The 26,201-nt window shown below is 37.7% G+C and overlaps 2 protein-coding genes across 5 annotated transcripts; one reads left to right on the top strand and one right to left on the bottom strand.

Annotated features, from left to right (window-relative positions):
- On the top strand, positions 1–26,201 carry LOC113666817 (pre-mRNA-processing factor 6). Of its 4 annotated transcripts, none has more exons than XM_089211030.1 (32): positions 1–187; positions 309–368; positions 675–768; positions 1,454–1,572; positions 1,696–1,774; positions 1,897–1,991; positions 2,106–2,187; positions 2,451–2,594; positions 2,988–3,082; positions 3,208–3,272; positions 3,742–3,869; positions 4,611–4,737; positions 5,002–5,120; positions 5,468–5,515; positions 5,618–5,732; positions 6,101–6,209; positions 6,455–6,524; positions 6,878–6,999; positions 7,671–7,764; positions 8,099–8,220; positions 8,580–8,622; positions 9,096–9,146; positions 9,243–9,293; positions 9,890–9,964; positions 10,277–10,340; positions 10,453–10,522; positions 11,013–11,080; positions 11,415–11,553; positions 11,959–12,009; positions 12,666–12,741; positions 15,111–15,271; positions 25,710–26,201. In XM_089211030.1, the coding sequence occupies exons 1-31, from the start codon at positions 108–110 to the stop codon at positions 15,267–15,269; spliced, it is 2,814 nt and encodes a 937-aa protein (XP_089067156.1). In that variant the 5' UTR covers positions 1–107; the 3' UTR covers positions 15,270–15,271; positions 25,710–26,201. The 4 variants fall into 4 exon arrangements, with proteins under 4 accessions (XP_089067156.1, XP_089067147.1, XP_089067144.1 ...); XM_089211018.1 differs by having other exon boundaries at positions 22–187; positions 672–768; XM_089211021.1 differs by lacking the exon at positions 25,710–26,201 and having other exon boundaries at positions 15,111–16,289.
- LOC113666812 (potassium channel subfamily K member 9) lies at positions 21,241–24,257 on the bottom strand. The gene is made up of 2 exons (XM_089211245.1): positions 23,557–24,257; positions 21,241–23,004 (listed from the first exon to the last, which is right to left on the bottom strand). Exons 1-2 carry the CDS (start codon positions 23,840–23,842, stop codon positions 22,340–22,342), a joined length of 951 nt encoding a protein of 316 aa, XP_089067371.1. The 5' UTR covers positions 23,843–24,257; the 3' UTR covers positions 21,241–22,339.

Below are 26,201 nucleotides of genomic sequence, written 5' to 3'. Positions count from 1 at the left end.
AGCAGTTGCTTTTCGAAGTCCACACGATAACGAGGCCGCACCGCCATCTTAGAATTTCTCCAAGGTTTTTTCCAACTTACGGTGAAAGTTGAATAACTTTTGTGGAGATGTCGTTACTGAATAAGAAAAAGAAGTCTTTTATTGGAGTACCTGCTCCTCTTGGCTACGTACCCGGTCTTGGAAGAGGGTTCGTATTTGAAAATAATTTCTGAATTCGTGTACTAAAGGAATCAAAAGATGTCACGCATTTCATGCTAGTGAAGTAATTTTGTAACCGCTCTAAGCAACAATGTGCTTGAATTTCGCAGTGCTACTGGCTTTACGACCCGGTCAGATATCGGTCCTGCTAGGGATGCTACGGATATAAGGTGAGAATCTTGCCAAACTTATTCAGGTGCTTATAATATGAACATGATAATATGATCAACATGATGATTGCATGAACGACAATAAAAAGTAATTTTGTATATGATAAATTTGGGTATTCTCATTACTTTTTTGCCGGATAATGTAAGGATATTATAGGGAGAAATTACGTTTTAATCACTTCTGGGAGTTAAAGGGACAGCTGAAATATTATCAACCTGGATGGGGGAGTTCTTCCTCAACCCTGCGTGTCATGTGTTTGCCTCTCATTATATGTTATAGATTAATACTCTCATTTGAATCAACAGTGATGAGAGGCATGGAAAACCAGGCTTTGCAAATGAAAAGAAGCCTCAAGAGGAAGATGAAGAGGAGGATTTAAATGACACAAATTATGATGAGGTACATCAACAGGGATATGTATAATTTTGTAATGTCAGTGGGGTATAGTGGACAAGGGGTCACTATGTGGTGTTGTTTGGAAAGAACAGGTGGAAATAATAACTAGATGAGTTGTGGGTCTGGGCCAGTTGTTTGAAGGCCGATAAGCACCAACCCAAGGTTAAATTTTAATCTAGGTTTCTTTATTCCTTTATTCAAAAGCCTTTTTGGGATAATTTTCTGTGTTCTTTTAACCCTATAACTCCCATGAGTGACCAAGACAGAGTTTCTCCTTACAATATCATTACAGTATCAACCAGACAAGTGATGAGAATGAAGAAAAATATCAATTTGGGGATAATTAGTTGATCTGATATTAAATTCTTTGACCTTACATTATAAGAATTTTATGGCTGACATTTAGGAGAATGACAAATTTGATCTGGGAGTTAAAGGGTTAAGAGCATCAAAGAGCCATATTCTAGACAAAAAGAAATTCAACTGAATTTTCTTTTAAAGCTGTTGGATCTGAAATCAGATTTCACACTAACCCTGGGTTATCTTAACCCAGCTTTGAACAACCTGGCCCTGGTTAACTTTTTATCTGATCGTAAAACCTCATCAGCCTTTGCAATGAGTCTAAAAAAATCAGATTTAAAATAAAATGTTGTCACAAAAATGTTGATTGCGATAACTGGGATAAAAGTTTGCAGGATATGGTGGAAGCTTGTTCTCAAGCTGTCCTTATGAAAAAGATGATGAAGAAGCAGATGCCATTTATGATTCCATTGATAGAAGAATGGATGATAGAAGAAAAGAGAGAAGGTATGATATTCCACACGGAGAATAATTACTTTGTACAGCTTATATATTGTGTGGGTGTTCTTACTGGATCCTCTGAATATAGGTAGTTAAGTGTGAATTTTTTTGGCTTCATTTTCATTTTAGAGAGAAACGTTTTAAGGAAGAGATTGAGCAATATCGTCAGGAAAGGCCCAAGATTCAGCAGCAGTTTTCTGATCTCAAGGTATTAGTTTTTGGTGTAATTTTTTGAGTATGATGGCATGGTACATATTAATAATAGAATTGCTGAGGGTATTCAAAGCAACCAGTCAGAAATTGGATAAATGCTTGGATCTTTGTTTTCAGCGGAAACTGGGTGAGGTATCTGAAGATGACTGGTTGAGTATTCCAGAAGTTGGTGACTACAGAAACAAGAAGCAGAGAAATCCAAGGACAGAAAAGTGAGTTGATTATTACAGAATTCACCATAGAAAACTCTGTATAACTGTTTGTTAATGATTACAGTGCTCTTTTCATTCTTTTTACATGGTTTTTTTTGGACAATTCTCCTGTAGATTTACTCCAGTTCCTGACAGTGTCCTGCACAGTGCACTGATAAGTGGCGAGAAAATAACAACTCTTGACTCACGGCAACAGGTAGTGGAGAGTGTAAAGCCAAATCAAATTGTTTTTGCTGCAGCAGCATATTTATTTTATGTTATTGGAGTAAAAACTTTTATATGCAAATATATGCCAGCTTTCCATGAGTGTATTCAACTGATGAATCTGATTCCATGATTTTTGCTTTTAAAAGATTATTTGGTACAAATGGAATTAGTGTCGACTCACAATTCTCTTTCTTGTCACAACAAATCATCATCCTGAGTGCACCATAATTTCTCCTTTTTTTTTTTTTCAAGAAATTTGGTGGTTTCCAGACACCTTTCCCTGGAGGTATCACACCTGGAGGAATGACAACAGGTTTTTCAACACCATCAGCAGATCTTGACTTGATCAAAATTGGAGAAGCTAGAAAATCACTTGTTGGTGTTAAGCTAGATCAGGTTTGTAACTGTTTGTAAGGTATTTGTATGCCTCTTTGATTAGATATCAACTATTTAACTCCCAAGATCTGATTGTTAATTCTCCCCTCTAGCTGCTACACATTTCCTTATAAATTAGTGACGGTAATTTGGTGTTAGATCAAGATGACAACTTCTACCTGATACATTTGAGTATTCTCATTACCTATTTTTTGGATAATGTATGGATATTATTGGGAGAAGTTGCTTGTTCGTCACTTCTGGGAGTTAAAGGTTTAACACATTCAAAAACTTATATGTGGCATTTATTCAGGGGATCCTTATACACTTAAGTTTATGTCTACATAAGGCAGGGTGTGAACTTGACATGTTGGGCCTGAGAAACAGTCAAGTTACAGTGTATTTACTTTGCAGGCATCTGATTCAGTGAGTGGGCAAACAGTAGTGGATCCCAAAGGTTACCTAACTGATCTTCAGAGTTTAACTCCTTCCTCTGGCGGAGATATTGGGTGAGTAATAGTCATGTTTTTGGTTGGTCATCTGATGCTGTTCAGTATGCAAAAGAATGAGGGCAGTATTAAGCATACAGATTCCATGAATACTTCTTTGATTTGGGGTTGTTGTGCTTTTACAGTGACATCAAGAAAGCGAGACTTTTGCTGAAGTCTGTGATCACCACCAACCCACAACATGGACCAGGTTTGTAACATGTTTTTAAAAATGAAGAAAGATGTTCAACATTTTTCACATGCCATTTTGGGCAAACATTTATTCCCCTTACTAGATTTTTGCCTCTGACTGTATTATTCTTTTTTTTGTTCTATAAAAAAATTCATCATGTTTCGAATTGCAGTGTATTTCTTGATATTGATTTCTTTTCGTGCAACCTTAAAGTCAAGACTTATCTTTAAGATTCATTTGTTCTCATAGCACAGATGCTGCAGGCCAATCTCATTTTAAACTTGAATCGGCAAGAACCCAGAAGATCGCACGTTCGTGCTTGTTGCGAAATTTATGACAAATTATTTGCACTACAAGCATGCGTTTGCGTGTAATCCCGCGGAGCGTGCGTGCCGCACCTGTGTAACGCTTGAGAATACCACGTGCTTGACGTGCGTGTCATGCGCAGGTACACTAGAGTGGTACTGTAACTGCACACTTTCCTTAGGTTGGATAGCTGCTGCCCGATTGGAGGAAGTGACAGGCCGCATGCAAGCTGCACGAAACACAATCATGAAAGGGTCAGAAGTTTGCTCAAAGAACGAAGATGTGTGGCTTGAGGCTATTCGTCTGCAGGTTTGTTTCTCTTTCCAAGTTTCAAGTTTCTAATCTTTGAAAGATTAGGAAAAAGTTGAACGAAGGACCTCCCGACCCTACCAAAAGTACATTATCGTAGTATGGTCTTGTGTTTTGTGAGATAAGGATATTTTCTCGCGAGAATCACTGAAAGTGCACATTTGAAAGAAATCCTGAACAACGACGGATGGCATTAGAGCATAGACTTGCGGCCAAATAACGTAGTTGGTAAAGGGCTTTTGTTTTGCAACGTTCTGCAGCGAGTGTTTAGGAGGCCAAGGTAGAAAAGTTTGGGAAGTTCTTGTCTTGATTATTTGTTACTACATGCTAGCCTTTTTGAAACCCTATCTTGGTCTTGAAGAATCTATTCTTGATCTCATTCCAACTTACCGTGTTGCAAAACATTTTAACACTTGTGCAGCTTCTTGTCGAACAGCAGAGGGGAACAATCCCTTTTTAAACCACGATATATATGTTTTGATTGGTGTGATAGTCCGAAAGAAAAATGGTGTAGATGTTAGCATTCGAGCTTCATTTGTTATAAGAGGATCAGTGATAATCAAATTGAATCAAGATTGAAAAAAAAAAGGAAGGAAGATGTTTTGACAATTTTAGGCCATCTTGACCCGATGAAAAATGTAAGTTGCTTAAATATATTATTGCATATTATTAAAGCACTAGTGTCAGACAGGAGATGTAGATGCGCTTGAATCGAATAATCTCCTAATCTCCTCTTCGTAGCCCCCCGAGACAGCCAAATCCGTTTGCGCTCAAGCAGTTGGTCAGCTTCCTCAATCTGTCCGATTGTGGATCAAGGCTGCTGCTCTCGAAGATGAGACTAAAGCAATGAAGAGAGTGTACAGAAAAGGTAAGAGAAGGAAATGATCCCATCTGCAGGTAAATTCCCTTTGACGTATTTGATACAAGTAATTACTTTCGAGACACATCACGCGCGTTTGTCTTAAAAAAAAAACAACAACAACAAAAACAACAACACCAACAACAAAATAAATTAATGTAAGACAAAAACCGCCCTTTACATCAGGAGTGAGTTAGTCGTGAGACAAACATTTTTTGAATTTTCACAATGAATAACCACGGTCTATTTGTTTTTTGTCGGTGTTTCTTGTAGCTTTGGAGCAGATTCCAAACTCGGTTAGGATTTGGAAAGCTGCTGTTGAGTTAGAAGGACCTGAGGATGCGCAGATTATGTTAAGCAGAGCAGTAGAATGCTGTCCCACAAGTGTTGAGGTAAGGGTCTAAGTTATTGCTCAAGGCGTTATCAATTAATTTCCTATTCCGGTCACCCGAGAGAACAAAGGAAAGCATCTCACGGAGTCAACGAGAACTGAAAGTAACTATGAGTAACCGACTTAAAGCGCGGGAAAACGCGGGTGGCCAAGCGGCATTTGGTTTTAGATTTGCTTCTGATTGGTTGAGAGATGGGATTGGTTACTTATCTCGTCTAATCTAGTCCCTGTCCCAGTAAATGTGAACTGTCAAAAGTTATTTGCAGGTTTGCTGACCCCGTCCGTCTCTCTGATCATAATTTCACGTGAAAACTGGAAACAACTCATTTGTGTCTGTTTTCTTCATAGCTTTGGCTCGCGCTTGCGCGACTGGAGACTTATGAAAATGCAAGGAAGGTAGGCAACACTCAGTGTATAAAGAAAATTTAATTTATTTTAATGCAGCTGTAAAGCTGAGCATTGTATTTCTTACGCCTTGTGTTATATATGTTTATGTAGGTTTTGAACAAAGCTCGTGAGAATATCCCAACTGACAGGCAGATTTGGATAACTGCAGCCAAACTGGAAGAAGCTAACAGCAATCTTCCTATGGTGGAGAAAATCATTGACAGAGGTACAAACCGACCTATAAATACGTATTTTCCAATTGGTAATTAATCCAAGAAATGAATACAGAAGAACTGTCTCGGGATAGCTCTCTTTTCCGGGTCGGAGTTGTTTGCTATGTTTTCCATTGAAATTTTGCGCGCGAACTGGACGCGTGGCTGGCCGAAATTAATCCCCTTGCGCAGGCTTGATGTTTATTTGACCGCTGCGTTGAGGAGAGGCAGCACTCTTAGTTACTTCATGCCACGAAAACCGAAATATGCTTCAGTGGTTAGAGCCTCCTGGCTTGTGCGTAAGACTTCGCCTTACCTCGTTACGTTGTCAATCCTCTGTGAGCTGTTCAGTTTCACATGCGCATTCTTTGTTTCTCTTCAGCTGTAACGTCATTGAAAGCTAATGGCGTGGAAATTAACAGGGATTTGTGGATAAAAGATGCGGAGGAAAGTGAGAAAGCAGGCAGCGTGGTCACATGTCGAGCCATTATGTAAGTAATAACTTTTGAGGAGTTGAAGCGGTTCGCGATCGAGTGTTGAAAAGTTAACACCAAACTAACCAAATAGGCTAATAGGAACGAAGGAAAATATCGGAAGGAGCTAAGGAGAAATTAAAGTAAAAAACAAGCAAACTACCACATGTGTGGGAAAACGAAATATATTCTTCATTGAGAAGAGTGCAACTACAAAACATAACCGTTTAATGTCGCCCTAAATCCATGAATTTTGTTTTCAGAGATACTGTTATAGGTATTGGTGTTGAAGAGGAAGACAGAAAGCACACTTGGATGGAAGACGCAAATAGTGTAAGTACAAAATCAAATCAGCGCATTTTATATCACATAATTATCCGCACATTTCTTTCGTTGGAGACGTGCTACCCTAGTGGTAAGCAGGTTTAAATCTGGCCGTCGTCAATTAATTTTTCCACTCAGTTAGGAGATTGAATGTCCGCGAAACTGGGGATGTACTTTCACGGACTAACAGTCGTTCTAGGCAGTACCACAAGTCACTCCACTCTACTGAAACCACGATAAACTCGCGCAGCTATGCAAACCTGTTTAGTAGCTGGCGTTGATATTTTTCACCAATCTGCTGAAGAACTTTTTCTCTATCATTTGCTAATTTTGAGAGCTGTCTTTTATTTATTTTTTCGCAGTGTGTCGCCAATAATGCATTTGAATGTGCAAGAGCCATCTATGCGCATGCTCTGTCCGTGTTCCCCAGTAAAAAGAGCGTTTGGCTAAGAGCTGCACACTTCGAAAAGAATCATGGGACGAGGTAAGTGATTCGTAACCTGTGGTCAAAGACACGTTTCTCAAAAGACCCTGTAACTTTACAGGCCCGACAGCTGACTTTTGTTTGCCGTGTTTCACTGATTCGAGATTGAGTTATTGACAGCTTTGAAAGAGGAATAACAAGATTATCAGGAAACGAGAAAGAAGGATGACCCTGTTTTAAAATTGTGTTTCTTTGAGCCCGTGAATCTACGGAGACTCAGGCCCCAGGTCGATGATTCTCCTTACAGCTCTCCATACCGAAAAGTGGAGAGTAAAGAAGAATGCAACCAGCATTAGACTCGTGCTCCATGTTAGTCACGAGGGTCTCGTTTTAGTTACGTACGAGGTTTCGTCTTGAAAACTTCTTTAATTGGGAGAGGTCTTGATTCAGATTGTACATTTGTGAACAGAGCAAAATGATGATGATAGTAATAATAATAATAATAATAATTATAATAATTATAATAATTACAATAATTATAATAATTAATAGTATAGTAATAATGATTATCATAACAGTAATGATAACGATATTGAATAAAATTGTCTGCGTTATTCCTTGCAAGTCTAGTTAATGTCATAGTATCTCTCGACTCAGTTACTGCTTGTCGTCTGTAAAACATTCTTTAATATTTTCCCTCCCTTTTAAATCAATTAAATGTTCTTATGCAGGGAATCTTTAGAGGCTTTGTTACAGAATGCTGTCAAGCATTGCCCCAAAGCAGAGATACTGTGGCTCATGGGCGCTAAGTCCAAGTGGATGGCTGTAAGTTGAGCTCGATTTTTAAAAGGCCATTTATCTGGAAGAAGCTTAATGTGTTCCTTTTTTAAATAGATTTGTTTTGTTAAATCAAGTTTTCACGAACCCGGAACGAAGCGAGAAGAGCACGCAAGTTGAACGCGCAAAGTGAGCGTGCGAGGATAGCGCAAGGATTGCGACCGTAAAGAGTGCGCGTGTCTCGCCCCTCGCGCGTCTTCTCGTAGGCTAGGATGTAGGATAAATGTTTGATGATACCTAGATACCGTACCCTGCAGCTTCACCACTCACACACCCCGCATACTATTATTAACAGTTCTTTCGATTTTACATTATTTCCTAGGGTGAGATCAATCAAGCTCGTTCAATCTTGGCGTTGGCTTTCCAAGCCAATCCGAATAGCGAGGAGATTTGGTTGGCGGCCGTCAAACTGGAGAGTGAAAATAATGAAGATCAGAGAGCCAGGTCAGCCGTAGATTCGCTATTTAGGAGCAATTTTCAATCGAGTGTCGAAAATATTTCGGGAATGCTTACATTTTCCTTTACTTGCCTATGTGATTGGTCTAAAAATCTCGCACCATCCTTTCAACCAATCAGATCCAGAGCTGAAACGAATCAAAATTTAGACACGTGTTTTCTGCTTTTTCATTGGCTCCTGTGGTGTTTTTCTTTCTTGTTGCTTGGCTATCGTTACTACTTTATGTAGGTATCACGAAACTCCCTCGAAATGAGCTTTATTTTGTCAGATAGTAGAGAAAGATGTTAAAAGATATTAATCAGCCTGCTATTTGGTCGAAAACTTGCTTTCTTATTCGCTTTTGCAGGAAACTTCTTCAGCGAGCAAGACTTAACGCTTGTACACCAAGGGTAAGTTTACAAAAGAAAATTAAACACAAGTAAGACAGAGACTATGTACTTGGTGCGCCGGAAAATGTGTTTTAAAACGCTAGAGTCCTGTGTAGAGATGGTACATTTTGAAATCGATCGTAAGATAAAGAGGGGAAGGCAACAAGTTTTCAAGAGGATTTGACATGGTAAAAATATGAGCTCCCGCTTAATGATTTGGCGTCTGGATGCTCTTCCAACTGAGCTTCAAAAAATTCGTTTTCTACCCTGTAAACGGCCTTTGAGATAGGCCAGTAAAAGTTCCGAAGTGACAACCGTTCTGAGACTACCCAGCAAAGATGAAAGCTTCCTGTTCGGAGAAAAGAAGGAATTTTAGAAGAGCGACTTTTAAGGATAGATCCAAGTTTCAATTAAAATATATTAACAATGGACAATTTTTTTGACATTGTAATAGATGGAGATTTTTCTCCTTGTTTTTTTTTTTTTTTTTGCAGGTCATGATGAAATCCATCAAGCTGGAATGGGTGCTGAGGAGTCTTTCTGAGGTAAACAAATCAAATTCTTCAGTCATGCGGAATTGATCTCAGCTTTTCAATTATTTTATTTACTGTCATCACTTTTTCCTTCATTTTATTTATTAGGCGGAAAAACTCTTAGGCGAGGCTGTTCAAAAGTATCCAGATTTTGCAAAGGTAGGAGCCACTGTCAAGGTTAATTTGCTTATTCTATTGGACCTATAGCCAAAAATTTTAGAGACTGTTACTGTTCATCAGAAATGAAGTTTTTAGTTTTAATTTTGTAGTGGTTTCTGTAAGATTTTGGTTGGCAGTTGCTGAGGTTTGAATGAAAGCCGGTTGCCGTCGGTCTACTGCATACCTCCTATAAGACCTCTTAACTCCGTCTGTTTAGCCTGCACCCAGATCCTCTGGACAAAAGGGTCACAGCCGCACGTTACACCATCGGCAACCGCTGATGGAAAGAGTTATTGAAACCCGTGAAATATAGTCGTTGTATTTTAATGTGTGTGAAGTTTAAACCCACGAAAATGTCACGGAAACAAAAGGACAAACAAACAAACAGCAATGGGTTTGTCTTGTAGCGTTTCATGATTGGTTGAGTGTGCCGCGCGCTTTTTTTTTTTTTTGTAACCAATCACTAGGCATATTGAGCTATCCAATTCAGCATTACCCTCGACATTCGCCACAGCCCTGTTGTCGTGTTATTGATGAAAGTCCTAGTTAATTGTCGTCGTCGTCGTTGTTGTTGTTTTTCCTCTTTATAAATAAAGTTGTGGATGATGAAAGGACAAATATATGAAGAGTTGGATCAGTTGGATAATGCGAGAGAATCATACAAACTGGGGGTATGTCTTTAGTTTATCGCTCACGTCATGTTCTCTGTCCTTCTATTTTAAAGGAAAAGATCATTGAAGGATACGTAATTAACCCTTGACACCCTAACATCGGTATGGGTATTCTCCATACTGTTCTCTATACATTTCTCAAGGTGCTGACAAGGAGAATTTGTTTATCAATCAAGAGAATATTTAGTTGGTGATCATTTCCTTTTTTCTTATGACCTTATTGTGTGATGCAGGGGTTATTCTGTTGGGAGAAATTAGATGCTTGTCACTCACGGGTCAAAGGGTTAAATAAATGTTTTTGGATCTTCGCAGACCAAGAAGTGTCCTCACTCCGTCCCAATCTGGCTATTGTTGGCTAGGCTTGAAGAAAATGCAGGTATGTAGGGATCGTAATTTGGGTGCTAAAATATGAATGACATAAAGGAACTGTGATATAGATTTTCTTAAACTGTATTTACTGAAATGGAGTGCAATGTATTATATCCTAGGGCACGCCACTAAAGCAAGATCAGTGTTGGAACAGGCGCGACAGAAAAATCCAAAGTGTGCAGAATTATGGTATGACTGTGTTCCCTCTTCATCATTTTTGGTGTGAGAGTTTTCGAGTCAGTGAATAGGGTATATCTGGCTTCCAAATGAAGCCACGGGTGTAGGAAAAAGAGGTTATAGTTGGTGTAGGTGATTGGTTAGGTTAGCCGGCAAAAATCAACGATGAAAACAACGGTACTGCAGTTTATCTTAGGAGCTCTCTAACTGACTACACTCGTTTTGTGTGTGTGTTTAAACATTGTGTCTTCATAAATCAAAGGAAAGTTTCTACAGGTCATTTAGTTCAAATAATACTTAATACTGAAATCTGTACAGCTCTCAGTTACCCATTCGAGTTTATCCTTGTTTCGAAAGAGAGGATTTGGACGGTTTGAAAATTACTCTTTTGAAGCAGTGGTGGCTTTAAAGATCTTCTCGTAAGGAGAATTACGAATCAAATTATGTCGTTCGAATTGAAGGAGCGCTGTGGAATTCTCATTTTTTCTGTCGTTTCTTCCAGGCTCGAAGCAGTTCGAATCGAAACGAGAGGAGAACGAAGAGAATTTGCAAAAACCTTAATGGCCAAAGGTATTGTTGTTGAAGTGACATTAATAAGTGACATTAACGTTCTATTTTTATAAAATTAATAAGATTGCCTTATTTCATCAAATACTGAAATATTAGCACGTCTGTAGGTCAACTTCAAAATCAGTATTTCTATCATATGATTTTCGAGTTCTCGGTTTTTTTCCCTTTTTTTTTCGGCGGTGTTATTGTAGATATTACGCTCTATGCTATGTTTCGATGTTCTTACATTCGACTTCCCTAAAAAGAATAGAGAGAGAAATGTTTGGGAGCGTGTGTGCTCCACCTCCCCCTCGATCTAAGCTGATCACAAAACCCTCCATAACCTCTCTTTCAGCCATGCAAGAATGTCCCGCTTCAGGCATTCTCTGGGCGGAAGCAATTTTCATGGAGAACAAGCCACAGAGGAAGACTAAAAGTGTTGATGCTCTCAAGAGATGTGAACATGATTCACATGTGCTGCTTGCCGTGGCTAGGTATAAAAATACTTCTAACACCGTCTTGTTTTAGTATCTGGGCAAAACCACTGGCTTGTCTTCCATCTTCAGACGGCTTCTTTCCGCTCATTTTACCACAACAGATGGATAATCGCACAATTATTTATATACCGTTGTAGAAATTTGTACCGCAGCCATTCCCTAGTTTTGAGCGGAATTGTATGCGTAGTTTAGATGTAATCTGCTCAAAGGTTCGTGTCAACTTCACGGGACGTCAGGGACATTTTAACTGAACAGTTCTTAGTCTTACGTGTAATCTGACGAAACAACATGGCGCCTTTAATGATCTGGACGCTTACTATTTCTTGTTTGCCCTTTACTTTCCAACTTATCGACAACCCTAATATCCTCTGCTGTGTCTTGAATGTGCTTGATACTTCGTAGGTTGTTTTGGAGCGAAAGAAAAATTAATAAAGCAAGAGAGTGGTTCAACAGGTAAGAATTTGCAAGTCGAAGTGTCCTTGGTCATATCTCTCCGAAGCGGCAACCGAAGTTGAAAATCGATCTAAAGGAGGAAATTTTCGTCTTGACGTGTTTAAAAACATTTTACGTGGGCTCTCACAAAACATAAATAGCTTCTCATTCGAAGCACCCGTGATAGCTATGAAAGACCGAGATTTTGTATATTTTTAAGTATTGTTATACTGTACGTAAATTTCTAGATTAGTTTGTAACTTTTATTTGTCAATGAACCTCATTTTATTGACTTGTACTGAATTCAAATACCTTCGGGTGATTTTACAAATTATTTTGTTTATTATTTCACGTTTTATTAGTTAATTGTAGGTCCACATCAGCCTCATAGCTGCCACTTTTGTGACCTGCATCACTAAATAAAGTCATTGATTGATTGATTGGGCGACAACGAACATAAAACTCCAAGTCCCCATAAGGAATGGAACTCTGCACCTTCGGACTTTGCTCTCCGATGTTCTACCACTGAGCCACAGAGACTCAGTGGTGAGCAGAGTCAGTACTTTTCCCCAGTCCGAGCTTGTAAATATATACCTTAGTTTCTATGTTTGTACTTTTATTTGTTTGTTTGTTTGTTTTTTTTTTTAATCAAAGTATTCTTGTGATATTTTTCATAGAGCTGTCAAACTCAACCCAGATCTCGGCGACTCGTGGGCTTGTTTTTACAGATTTGAATTGCAACATGGAACAGAGGTCTGTTTTATTTTGATTTTAGCTGTCAATTACGTAAATGTTTAATTGATAAAATCAATGCTTTTTATTCGTTTATGTTTCTTTAACATCGGAGATACATCCCTGTTAAAGTTTCAACTCCATTATATTTTCATTTGTAGTCTCGTTTGTAGTTACTACTTTTCTATTATCTGTGTAATTTCTGTTTGTCATTGGTATCAGCTAGTTTTAGTCAACAGGCAAAAAACCGGGCACAATGGATACACTGTTGATAAACCACTATAAGTGTTATTAATATCATTATTTTCTCTTTTAAAGTCCTCGTGAAGGAAAACAAAACTTGCACGAAAAACTTTTAATTTGAACGGAACACCCACCATTTTGGCACACACAGCACACACAGCACACATCACTCTCCAAAAACGGGTGCATCCATAATTCATATCGACTTCCGTTCTACACAAGAAGGGATTTAAATTCTTGTCATGAAAACTTCAGGTGGCGCTTCTTGTTCAGACTGTAAACGGTAAAGGAATGGTTTTTGTAGATGGCCTGAGATTTATATTGGAAGCTGACCCAAATGTGAAAGCCAAAGCAATTTTCGTTGACATACATGCATTCATGTGGAAGGGAATTTTGTAGTTGATCCAAGAATTAGTGGGCTTAATTTTTTATTAATTAGCGACTGTTTAAGTAAACTTCCTCTTAATGAGTAAAACAAAGTAAGGCTTCGAGTTTCCAGACAGAATTGATAATAAGTCCCTTTATATCGGTAAATGTGAAAGACAATGACTTCGTTGTACGTTCTTATATATTATTTTTCTGTTTTTAAATTTTTTTTCAGTTCCCTGCCAACATTAAACAGTTGCGGCCAAAATGTTTGTGTTTTATCAATCACGTTTTGGTCTTTGGGGAGAAAATCACAAAATAATTGTGGCTTTAAAGAGATATGCACTATATTCAACTCGAATCGTAACTAGATCCGACAGTTTTTCACGCTGCGCACTGTTGAAAATGGCGTTTTCAACGGAAAGCTTTCAGAGTTGTTGAGTTATGTTATGAATATGTGGGCGGTTTCTGGAAAGATAGATGGCTGACTTTAATATCGTATTGTTTCCATTGTCAGCGTAATCGCTACAGGAGGTAGTCACGGGGAATAATGTTTACCCAGCTCGTGCAATTTAAACCGCAGTTTTTGTTTCTTCACAGCAGGTATAGGCACGATAACTTAAGCGGTGGTAGTTTTAAACCGCGCGCGACGCCCACGAATTACACCCACGCGATTTGTTTATTTTCAGTGGTTAGCACGCCGCTATGGCTTGTTACTCCCACGCATCACGCCTACATGAAACGCCCACGTGCTGAAATGTCGTCATTTGTTCTGACATCAATATTATTCATGCTGATTTCCCTAACTTGGAGTCCTTATCTGATCTAGACTGTGGGTCGCTCGCATTTCAAACACTGTCAACAGCTCTGAGTTAATACTTTGACTTAAAAAAATAGATTTTTATTTTCTTACATTACTGCAAGATTCAAGCTGGTCCTCTGTGTTAGAATTAAAACTAACACTGGTGCAAGATAAGAAAAGCTTCCTCAGAGTTCAATACAGTGACATGCTCAAGCGATTAATCGTATATTACTTCTTAGGCATTAAACTGTTTAAGGTCGTGTTAATACTTTTAAGATATTTGCGATCACTGATATTAGCTGAGGGATATTTTTGCTTCAGTTTTATATAATTACTGATAGCTGCATTGTGTCTTTGATCGCAGCGGTGACTATCTGCTCTGTAAATACTCGAGAACTCAGTATTTTGTTTTCTTTTGAAAATACAGAGTTAATGATCTTTCGTCAACATTATTAGGAATATGTTTTTTTGCTGAGAAGCGTTTAATTTATGGGCTTCTTATAAACTTGGACTTGATTTGACGAATTTCTCCATTTCCTACGGCTAAGGAATTAATTCCAGTAAAAAATTGTTGAATATTTTTCAAATTGAAGTTAGAGGCATGAAATGTTGCGGTCCGGAAATATTGAATATTTCATGCTCACATGAAATGTACGTCATCAAATAAATCAGTTATTCAACGTACAATCAAAATAAACAGACAAAGATTATTCCAGTTCAATTTACTACAACCATTGTTTTTAGAAATTGCTACATCCTGTGTGGCAAAATTCCTCTCAAAATTCAAACATTGGTTACACTATTTTTGAATTCTGAAATTTCGTTTGTACAAAGTAGGGAAGCAGAACTTTTGTTTAGTAACACTAAACAAGCCTCGAACGTATTTGTTATAAATTTGGAATTATTCGCGGAAACTATCAGACTTCTTTGTTTCCCAAATCTTAATCTTGTTGTTGATTAATTTCTTTTCCTCGTCCAGGCTCAACAAGAGAGTGTTATGCAACGGTGCGTGCTGGCCGAGCCTCATCATGGGGAGAACTGGTGCGCGGTTTCCAAAGCTATTCCAAACTGGAGGCTCCGAACCAAAGATATTCTGGTCATTGTGGCTAAATCGCTGAAATCCATTGAGAAGGAATAACGGTAATGAAGTGTAGATAGGTAAGATGATGTGGTGCGAAGTCCTGGATGGATTGAACAGTTCATCGCTCGCGTAGACTGCTATTTAGGGAGAGATCTCTTCAAGAACGACGCACCGCACGCGCGTGTTTGTAAATACACGCGTGTGTAACTCGCGGAAAGACCGACCTTACAACAGACTGTTGTATACTAGTAACTCTTATTAAAGGGAGAAAGGCCCATTTTCACTCACTGTAAGATATCAACGACAACGTTCTTGTTTTTGCATCAATATTACGACAGAATTCTCTTGTTCTCTTGTCACCACCTCTGGGTTTTGTTCGACTCATGTTAGACTCAGAATTAAAAAGGACTCGTAGTCTCAGGTCTTCTTTAAAAGGAGCTGTTTGATATACTTTTTATCAACGCTAGAAATGCGTTATTGCAAATGAAACAGATTGAAACATCAGATTTTATGGTACCTACCATATTTATTACTCCCAAATTTTCTTCAACCTTTTCGCCAAGTTTTCTACATGATTTAGGATGAAAAAAAAATGTAGTATTTTTCCTTGACAGACCGCTCGCCTATAACTAACTTGCCAGGTTTGTAACGAAAAAAAACTTTTAAACGAAAACAATTGCTTGTAAGGACTCCTTTCAAAGAAACTGTGACTGATTTTCGAGGGGAATTATATTCCAACAAGTTTGATTTGATACTGTTGGCTTGAATTTCTTATACTTTTATTATGAATACTTTATGTTTACTTCTTTTTTCGGTGAGCGTATCTTTTTTTCTGATTTTAAAACGTATTTCTCCTACTTCGTTACTGACGTGAAGTTGTCTTGGGGTTATGAAGCGCATAGATACTTTGACGCTGTTGTTAGCAGTTTTTGCTCTGCCATCTGCTCTTTGAAGGAACATGTGTACCGTGTGATATTACCCAGACCAATTTATTAACTGACTCTATGTAATATAAGCTCATGAAATGTGTATTTTATAATGCGCAATAAAGTCATGAAAATGATGATGGAAAATTAAGATGATGTCTGATAGATTCCTGCCAGATGCTACCAATATGAACCAGGCTTTATTAGTGAAAAAAATATGCTAGGGTAAACCAAAACTGCAAAAAGAGGCCGGCACCTTTTATTTAAAAATTTACGTTCTATTGTGGTACGTATTATTTTTCCTCTCTTTTCTGTTAATGGGAGTCGTTGATTTAATTAGAACTTTCGATGCAGTGTTGTTTGATGTTTGTTCTCGAAAGAAAAGAATAAAATATTTGCCCTGCTTGCCAGACCGAAGAACTCTTTTTGTTTTGATTAAGGAATTAAGAAACATGAATAAAAACAATTTTTATTGTTCTCCACCTTGATTTTTATCATCGTTACAAATTGTGTTAATCGTTCCTGATTTGTAATGCTTTGTTCAACGTCGCTCGCCAGTGTTTGTGATATCGAAGCCCCGGCCTGGGTCGATAAGATCTGTGCGCTTCAAAATTGTATGGAAATAAAAACACAATTGTTAAGTGTATTACGACTAGGGAAACACTAAAATGTAGCCGCCATCTCTTAATTGCCCGACAAAATGACAAAAAATATTAATAAAAAATCAGCCCTAATCATCTGTGGTGAAGTGTTTGTATCGAGAGAATACAGGGAAATTGTCTAGCAAGCTCTGGCGGGGAATCTTTTCATTGATACAAAAACCTTATCTTGTTGTTTTCGTGGTATTCATAATAGGATAGTTTTAAGCCCTTAATGTCACAGGTGTTCGTGAAACCTGTTTCTGTGGTCAAATCTGTCTGTCGTGTAGACAGCCATCTTCTTGTTTGTTTTTCGTTTTTCCTAGAATTCTCCGGACCAAATTAGTTTGGTGGGAGTTCTTGTTAATATGACGCCTTTACTTCCGTTTATTATCAGGAACTCAGCTTAATTTATTACCTTCCACGTTGTGGTTTCTCAACTTTTTAGCAGGCGTTTTTCATCTAAAAGCGTATGAAAAACTATTGATGATTTTAAATTGCATGCATTTGTCAGACCTGTCGGGTGATGTCTACTATATTGCGACAGCAACTTGAAGAAACTGTCCACGAAAATAAAAATTTGGATAAAAACTGAAGATCATCTTGTTGCTATCTTTTTATGTTTCTTTCTCAATTCTCCCAAAAATTTCAATAGATTATAATCTCTTATCTACGATTCAGTCCAAGAAACCATAGACAAAACGACTCATTAGTTAGTTTCTGCTTTTTAAAGTGCTTTAAACTTAAAATGTATTTCGGGTCAGGTCGAATGTTTACAATTGTTTTATAGCTCCAGGGCTTTTATACACTCCCTCTGTTTCACGTTCGTGACAAGATACTGTTTTCAATAAATTGAATCTTGATACAAGACGAACTTCTATTATCTATAATAACGCGCAACACAAAAAATGAAACATCTTAGACTAATAGGTTGTAATCAGCTAATCTTTGACGCTTTCGGCGTATTGAGGAATCACTTTTTCAATTGCCTAAGAAAATCGATTAATTGAGCTAAGTCAGTCCCAAAAACAAACTTAATTTCCAGAGCAGGCCGCCAGTTTAACCGCTTAAGTCGTTTACTTCTCCCTTTCACTCCCAAGATCTCATCAGTAATTCTCTTAACTGTTTCTCAAGATCTCATCAGTAATTCTCCTCACTCTCTCCCTTAAAATTCTTTGAAGTTAGTTTGAAGAATTTGGTATTGGATCAACCAATAATCCCCTAATTGATATTTTTCTATATTCCCATCCCTTGTCTGTTTGATATTGTACTGATGTTGTAAGGATGTTGTCACTCGTGGGAATTAGGAAGTTAAACAATGATTCCTGTGTCAAAAACTTTGCTTACGGGTCGGAGTTGTAAACCTTTTGGATCGACTTCTCTTTACTGTTTGGTACCCCAAAATTCCTTTTGATTAAGAGAGCTGATCAAAACGCCAGACCGTCTGAATGTTTTTAAAAATCCATTTTCAAAATTTTGTGCAATTAATTGAGAATAAGAAGTAAAGCGATGTTTTTCTTATCGCGTGACCTCTCCTGTCTGGTTTTTATGGAACTTGATGGTTTTTTTTTCTTGCTATTTTTAAATGGTTTTTCTTATTAAGAACTGAAAGGGGTTCTGTAGGTTCTGACGGTCGCTAGTGGATGAATTATTCTCCAATATGGCCACTAAAAGGGTTTTAATTACTAAAGGACATCGAAAACGGAGAAAACCATAACTTGTTATGTATGTCTTCACTAGTCTTTAGATTTTATTCGACGCCTTCATCAGATATGCGCGCAATATTTTTAAGTTCTTTCTACCTAAACGACAGGTTTCAACAAAGTCTCCAAAACTGAGTCACCTTTATAAAGGTTTATTTAAAGCAAGAGAGCAAAGCTTGTGACGGTTCATTTCTTTCGTCTGTAATATACCTTAACGAAGGTTAAACAGGCGAATGTGATTTTTCCAGGGACTTTTTTAAGTTAATATTAATGTTATCCCAACAGTTGCGTGCAAATAACGTGCATTTATAGAAAACCAGGCTCGTGCGAGACGGTTACCAGCACTTTGTTCTTCAAAGATATAGAAGATTTCCTTTCTTCTTCTTCTTCTTTTTTTTTTTTGTTATTGTCAATTTTTTTTTTTTGAAAGCACCAGCTGTTTTTTCGTTTGGCGCAATAAGAACTCTATTAAGACACTTTCGAATTGATTACCTAAACCGAAGGCACGGAAGATAAACATCTTTGTTAATTTTCTCGTCAAACTTCTTTTAGTTCTGATATTTTTTTGCACTCTTCCTGCGCGAATTTATTTTTTTATTTTCTTTCTTTCAAAGGAACCCATTAAAACATGTCGTGCACGTTGGTCAAACTTTACAGCTGTCACGCCTATGACACAAAGTACATTTACATTTTGTTTAATTGCATGTACCAAACTTTTGTGAACGTAATTTATCAAAATCTTCAACCCTCCAGCAGGGCTGCTCGCCAAACCACTTGTCAGAATAGTTGACAAGAAATTGTTTTGCCCCCTTGCGAGACAGAGCTGAAATTATCTAATACTTATGCACGCGTGTGAAGCTGCATCTTCACTTAAAGGAACGGAACAAAAGCCGAAGTTGCAACACTATGATAATTGTCTTTAAAAAACAAAAAAATATATTGCTGACGCATTTATTTCCTTTCTTCTCGAGTTTCCTATGGTGAAAATTTTATGATGATGCTGAATTTTATTCGCTGTGGGAGCTTCAAAAAATGGCCAAGCGAATGGAGTTGTCTTATCTCTTCAGACAGCAACCTAGCAATATGAATAACTAATTTCTCAATCCGGCGGCATTCGACATTTTTCTGTAATCCAAGAAATGCCAACGGGTCTTGGCTAATGAGCCGGAATGAAAAGTTGTGTAAATACAGGGTTGAGCAGTAATTAATAGAGATAGAAGTTGTATTGAGCAGGGTTTGAAAACCTGCGGAGCGGGAATTGTATCTACTGTTTGGCATTCAATTTCGAGGCGTTGTAACTCGGTGAAAAAATAGATTCTCAACGTCAAAGTGGTGTTTTCTTTCTCTTTTGTTTGTTTGTTTTTTGTTTCTTTTTGTACTAATTTTCATGAAAAAGCCACGATGCATGTCATGAGGTTTTATGTCGTTTTTTTTTTTTTTTTGGTGCATTAAAATTTTGGCAAACCCAGAATCAAGATAATTTTAGTTGTGTTTATTATCCTCATGCGACCCTTTCTCGTTATAGTACACAGTATTTGAAATTCGCTTTACAAAACGCGTTACTTTAAAGAATTCCCTCAGTTTTGCGTGCAAAACAAAAGTTCACGAACACGAGCGAGCGTTACATGTGAAATTTACAAATGAAAGTAGTCTCTCAAATGTACTTTGTTTGTCTCTTACGTAAAAACATGGGTTCTTCCAAATGGGACGATGAATAATTGATGTTGCAAAATAGCAAATAACATTGCTCAGAATAAAGCGCTCTGAGACATCGACAAAATGGGAAGACGTTTAGATGGAAAGTTAAGAGTTGTCGGTCAGCATGAAGCAGTAAAATTCGTAGTAAATACAATTTGAACAACGTTTCATTTGACTATATTTTACGAAAACATGTCTCCTTTTTCTAAACGTATTTTCCGATGAAAATATACACCTATTGATTGCATTTGTTTCTTTGCTAAGGCCAAACATTGAAAAATGTTTATGTTCGCATCTCTAGAATTGAATTCGTATAAAATTTTGAAACGTATTAGCTTTACACTTAAAATCAAACTTTTGAGCGTATTTCTTAACGAAGCGATCTTTAAATTTTCGAAGATCTAAACAGGAAAAACCATAGCGTATTGTTTCGTCTCTGTGAGAATTAGTTATTTTTTTTCTCCTTTCTCTTGTGCAACACATTTTATGTCAGTTGCCACAGCGACATGGTGAACGCTTAGAAACGCGTGTAATTAACGTTTTTCATCAGGGCGGTAGACCGTCTTGAAAAGCTGTTTACAATGGACAAAAAAATTCTCGAGTTTGAAACGCCGATATTCACGTACATCTTTCTTATTTACAAATCTCTGACGTTCTCACAAGTAAAAAGAAAACACTACTTGTAATTTGAAGGTAAAAAAAAACCTGTCTTTTTTTCATGTCGTACTAAATATTTTTAGAAAATGCTTTCAGCGTCCTATTGGGTTTTTGTTGACGGAATTCTGTGTATTCATAATTTTCCCGTATGTTAGCGTTCTGTGCGCGACGAATTCGAAATTTGCCGTTGTTTAAAACAAGTGGTAACCGTTTCGTATGTCTCGTTTGGATTTGGGAGTTTCAAATAAATTAAAGAGGATGTTAAATTTCAAAACAGGCTGATTTAGCCACGTATGATTTCAATGGCATAGCGGGAACTCTGCCTATTTATGCTTTCTACACCTCCGATGGATCATAACAAAAAACAAAAAAGCGAAAAAAATTTAAGACAAAATCTACAATACCCTTTGTTTCGTAGAAAGTTTTAATTTCACTTTTTTCCGCTCTAAAGCTCGCTTTAAATACATGTGTGCAATTTATTTTAGAAGATTCGTATTTAAGAAACGCATCCGTAGACGAAATATTTGCATCTCGATTACAGTGTGAAAACACTCTAGCATTTTTCTGGTGTACTATAAAAAATATATTTTACAAACATCGATTGGAGGGTAATTTTATATACACTAGCAAATGTAGAATCACGTTGAGTGGTCCACGTTTTTGGTAGTGAAATTGGAACAGCAAATACTTCATTTCTTATACAAAATGATACAAAATTCCCTTTCTGTTCGTCGGAGAAGTGATTCATGCGAAAAATCCCGGTCATAAAATATTCACATCAAGAACTCTCGATTTTGTTACCATCGGGCGTTATTCGACAAATTTTGACTTGTACTTAAAACCCCTTTAACTCCCCTAATCGCGATCTAGGCTGATCGGAGGTAACATAAAAAGCCGTTATTTTTACCGTGAAGTTTTTGTTAGAGTTCTTGTACACAAATTTTTTCTTTTGGCATATGATAAATCTGTCTGCATACAAATGATATGATTAATTAAACTTTCATGGCGCGGTAACAGGTGGTAGATTTTGCTATCACCGACCAGAATCATTTTGTTTGATTGAATTTTACTTTGTAAAATTGTTCAGAACCTTATCTTTGCAAGCCATAGCCTTTGAAATTATTAGCCAGCGTTTTAGGCTAAGAGAAAGCTATTTTGTGAAAAACGCATTTCAAACAACAAAATACACAGCCAATTAAAATTTTCAATGTTTTGGCGTCCATCCTCGTTTATCTTGCAAACGGCTCTAACATGGCTTTCCGACGCCGAACGAGCGAGCTTATCAATAAAGTAACTCCCATACCTATTTTGGCTCGCTCGCGACGCTACTGATAACTAAAAAAACAAGCGGTGTTCGTAGACCAAACTAAGAAATGAGTTCTATAATTTACATAGTCGAAAAATATTCTATTTCGTGAAAGTTTTTCTTACCAGTTTGATTAATAAAACGAGCGGCTTAATTTAAAGTTACCGCTTGTGTGGAATGAATCACTCGAAGACTTTAGTTAAATTGAGGCGCGCTTCCTATGAAGGCCTTTGTACGTTGTAAATGCAATCTCTTCCTCGTAATTTTTTAGAAGTGTGGTCGATAAGTCGCTCGGATAGAGATTAAAAATGTCGATAGATTCCCGGCGACTGCATTTTTCGCATAAACACGGTCCCTCCACCAAAAGTTGGTCTGTCGTTTCTTTGGTTTGACTTGCCGTTAACAGCCTCAATGCCAACTGATTCATTACGGAGCCTACAATTGTCAGTCCAAAGAAAATAAAAAGAAGAGAGATACCCACGTATGTATGATCAAAGCGCGTCTCTCGGCTGTCTTGTAAGGCAACGTAGTCGCCGAATCCTATTGTTGTAACAGTTATAAAACAATAGTAAAGAGATTTAAAATATGTCCATTTCTCGTAGTAACGGAAGATAAATGCTCCAAGGCATACAGTGACCATCATTGCGAATAAACCGAATAAAACCACCATATTCGCTGTATTTGAAACTTCGGTGTTCTTCATTCCCAGCTTTTTCTTCACTCGTCGAAACATATGCGCTAAAAACGTGTTCAAACGCTCGCCAATTGACTGAAACATCGTTAGCGCAAGAGGAATTCCTACTGCCGCATAAATCATACAAAATACTTTTCCCCGGTTCGTCTTTGGCACCGTGTGTCCATAACCTGTGGAACAAAGAGGAAAGCTTAACCTTCATATCAGTGTGTATTTACATTGTACAACTTTGTGTTTTTTTGTACAACAATGCTGTGTGTAGGTGTAGAGGGCTGTCTGTTCCCGAGTTAAACCGCTTTCGACAAGCGCTGATTAAACCTCACGAGGATTTGTTTATTATCGCAAAGAGGAAATTCCCCGGTAACTTTTATCGCAGTTAAACATTATTGCGCGGAAATTGCCAGAGGAAGCATGTTCCGATATACATAAGTGTCGCTCGAGGTTGTTACAATTGATCGCGTCCCTTTTAAGTCTAGTGTGCGTGGTTAGGACTATCTTTTCGTCTTTGCTAGACATTTAGCACGACTTAATGCTTCTAAGATACTACCCGCTCGCTTTGATAAAAGACGATAACGGGTTTTAGTGTAAGTGCCGGCCTTCTCTCTACTCGAGCGCGTCCTAAGGTACTTTCTTTCATACCGCAGTATTAATTGCTGCAAAGCTCTTGCGTATTGCATTAAATCAAGCTAATTTTTTCGCGTCCGGCGCTCGTTAACCCTTACCTATAGTTGTTATTACGGTGGTGGCGAAATAAACCGAGCCGGCGAAACTCCATTGGTAAAGATCCGCGTCTATGTTTGCTTTGCTATCGAGATATTGGAGCCATTTCCCGATGTCTTCGTCGCTGATGTTGTACTTCTTTGTCAGTGTTTTGTGAAGAATTGTCATATTTTTTCGCATCTCTTGGTCTTCTTCGTATTCTAAGGCGCTGAAGATTGCCGCGCCGACCAAGAGATAAGATACGCAGCATATCGTTAACAGTATCGTTCGAAGATTTTGCGTTTTCATCGCGTCGCTTCACTCATCATATCTGTCAGCCGCAAAAATCACTTTGAATAGGTTCGTTTGGCGCGTAATTTTGCTAGCGATCTTCGTTTTTTTTAAGTCTAATGTTTGTACCCGAAAGCCTTGCACATTGTTGCACTAAGTGTCCTGTGATTGGCCATCCTTAAGAACTAATTTGAAGCAATTACGAATGTGTGGAGAGGGTAACTAAAGCGCCTGGTGGATACCAACTTGTGTCAACCACCCCAAACCACGCCCATTCCGTTGAACGTGCTGTCATCAGTTTTGCCCCTCTGAGCACATCTAAGCTTGAACTAAGTCTCCGATGTGAAATATAAAAGCGAAGTCTTCTGCCAATAACTTGCTGGACGCTTGTCACCGTTGGAGGTGTGTGCGCCAAGCAGCGCGAGGTTCAAAAACACTCTTGGCACAAATTAATTCAGCATGGCCCGCATTTGTGACGGTGATATGAGTTGCCATGGAATCCAACCTGTTTCGAGTTGGTTTTAATTCGGCGATTTAGTTATAAAGCGATTTATTTGAAAATAGCTTAACTCGTTAACCACAGTTTTATATTTAAGAGATATTGAAATTTTATAATTTTACCGAGGCTTTTGGAAGAGGTAGAGAGCTGCGCTAGTTTAATGCAATAATAATAACAATTATAATGGAGATACTCGACAATTCTATTGCCCTATTTTGAATTTAATAGCCTTGCTCATTAGTAAAGAAACCATCCAGGTAACATGAAAATTACAAGAAGCTTTAACGTTGTTTCCTTTTCCTTTTCCTTTTTCTTCATTTAAATTTAGGAGCACTTAGCTTTGCAAATGTTATTAGTAAAACGCTCTACGTGCCGATGTGGTTGAGACAATTTGAATTTCTCGCAACATGATACAAGTTTGGGTTTTTCACGCAGAGAATCGCATGAATTATTTTGTTTTTCTCTATAATTTCCCCTTCATAAATTTTTCTCACTCGCAATTTTTTTCGCGGCTCTTGATATGCAAAAACATTATTGCCTTTTATCAATCAATACTTTATTGAAAAAGGCGAATTTGTATACACGCTAGTGAACAAGTTTTCATTTCAAGCCTGAGGCGTATGGAATTAAAGAATGAATCAGTTCCACTTCTGTCCTTCTTGTGTTTTTATTAGTTACTTGTAACTTTAAAGGAAGTTTTCGGTTAATAAAAAGATTCGCGTCGGACCTTTAATATTCAAACTAGTTAGGCATGAAAACGTTTCTGTTTTTTAATCACCACTTTCGGCATAGAAGAAGATAATTGCGCAAGATGTTATTTTTGATGGAATAAATATGACGTTTGACAGCAACGTGCGAGGAATGTCAAAATAACGTAATAGTGATGTATCTGTCCCGCCGTTTTACAGTGATTTTGGTCAGAAATCGCCAAGCCATCTTTCAACGAAACAAAATTACAGGTTTATTTTTATGTGTATCATCTGAGCCGGGCGAAGTATTACATGGATTATGTTTAATCCAAAATAGGGTTTTTCATTTATTCCGATTTAGCGGTCAAAAAAAAGTTTCTGAGGAGGAAGAGATGAATTGTTAACGTTTATGTTTCAATTCAAACCTATTTATTGCTTACGCTTTTACAAGGGGCCCCTTAGAGACCAGTTCGTTCCCACGATCCCAATTTATATTCTCCTTACATCAATACATCAATCACAAAAACTTTAATTGATCCGACAGCAAATTCTCAGAATTAACTTTATGAGAAATGTATGAGTGATAGTATCACTCATACATTTCTCATACAGTTAATTCTGAGAATTTGCTGTCGGATCAATTAAAGTTTTTGTGATTGATGTATGTATTTCTTTATTCTCATCACTTGTTTCCCAGGCAATGTGGCGATATTGCAAGGAGAAATTATACTTCAATCACTCAGGAGAGACGAGGTCAAAGCAAACAGGACATTTTCAGGCGGCCGTTGATCCACAGACGTTTTCCAAGAAGTTTCTTTAGCCTTCGATTTTGTATAGATCTCTCAAATTGAATTATTCAGACCAGTTCAATTCTTGAAATTCCTCACTCTGGCATTTACTGACCGTGGGCTGTCATGTAGCGGAAAAAAGATTTCCTGTCCACTCATCCTTAAACTCTGCGCGGACGACGAAATGAGAGAAAAAGCCTGGGAACTTGACTAATGTATTTATAACATGTACACCCTTTTGGCTGTAAGAAATGGAATTTCACGACGGAATGAGCTCATTAGATTCATAAAGAGTTAAGCAGGCGAATTTCTCTTACTCTTCTATGTAAAGTCGATATACTTTATGGAGTGATAACTCGCATATTTTGAAGCAATAAAATGATCTAGTAGCTTAAAAACAA

Source organism: Pocillopora damicornis, chromosome 1, assembly GCF_964200805.1.
Source record: "Pocillopora damicornis chromosome 1, jaPocDami1.2, whole genome shotgun sequence".
In the NCBI taxonomy this organism is placed as follows: Eukaryota; Metazoa; Cnidaria; class Anthozoa; order Scleractinia; family Pocilloporidae; genus Pocillopora; species Pocillopora damicornis.
The sequence above is the reverse complement of the archived record's forward strand: the minus strand, read 5'-3'. Positions and strand labels throughout refer to the sequence as shown.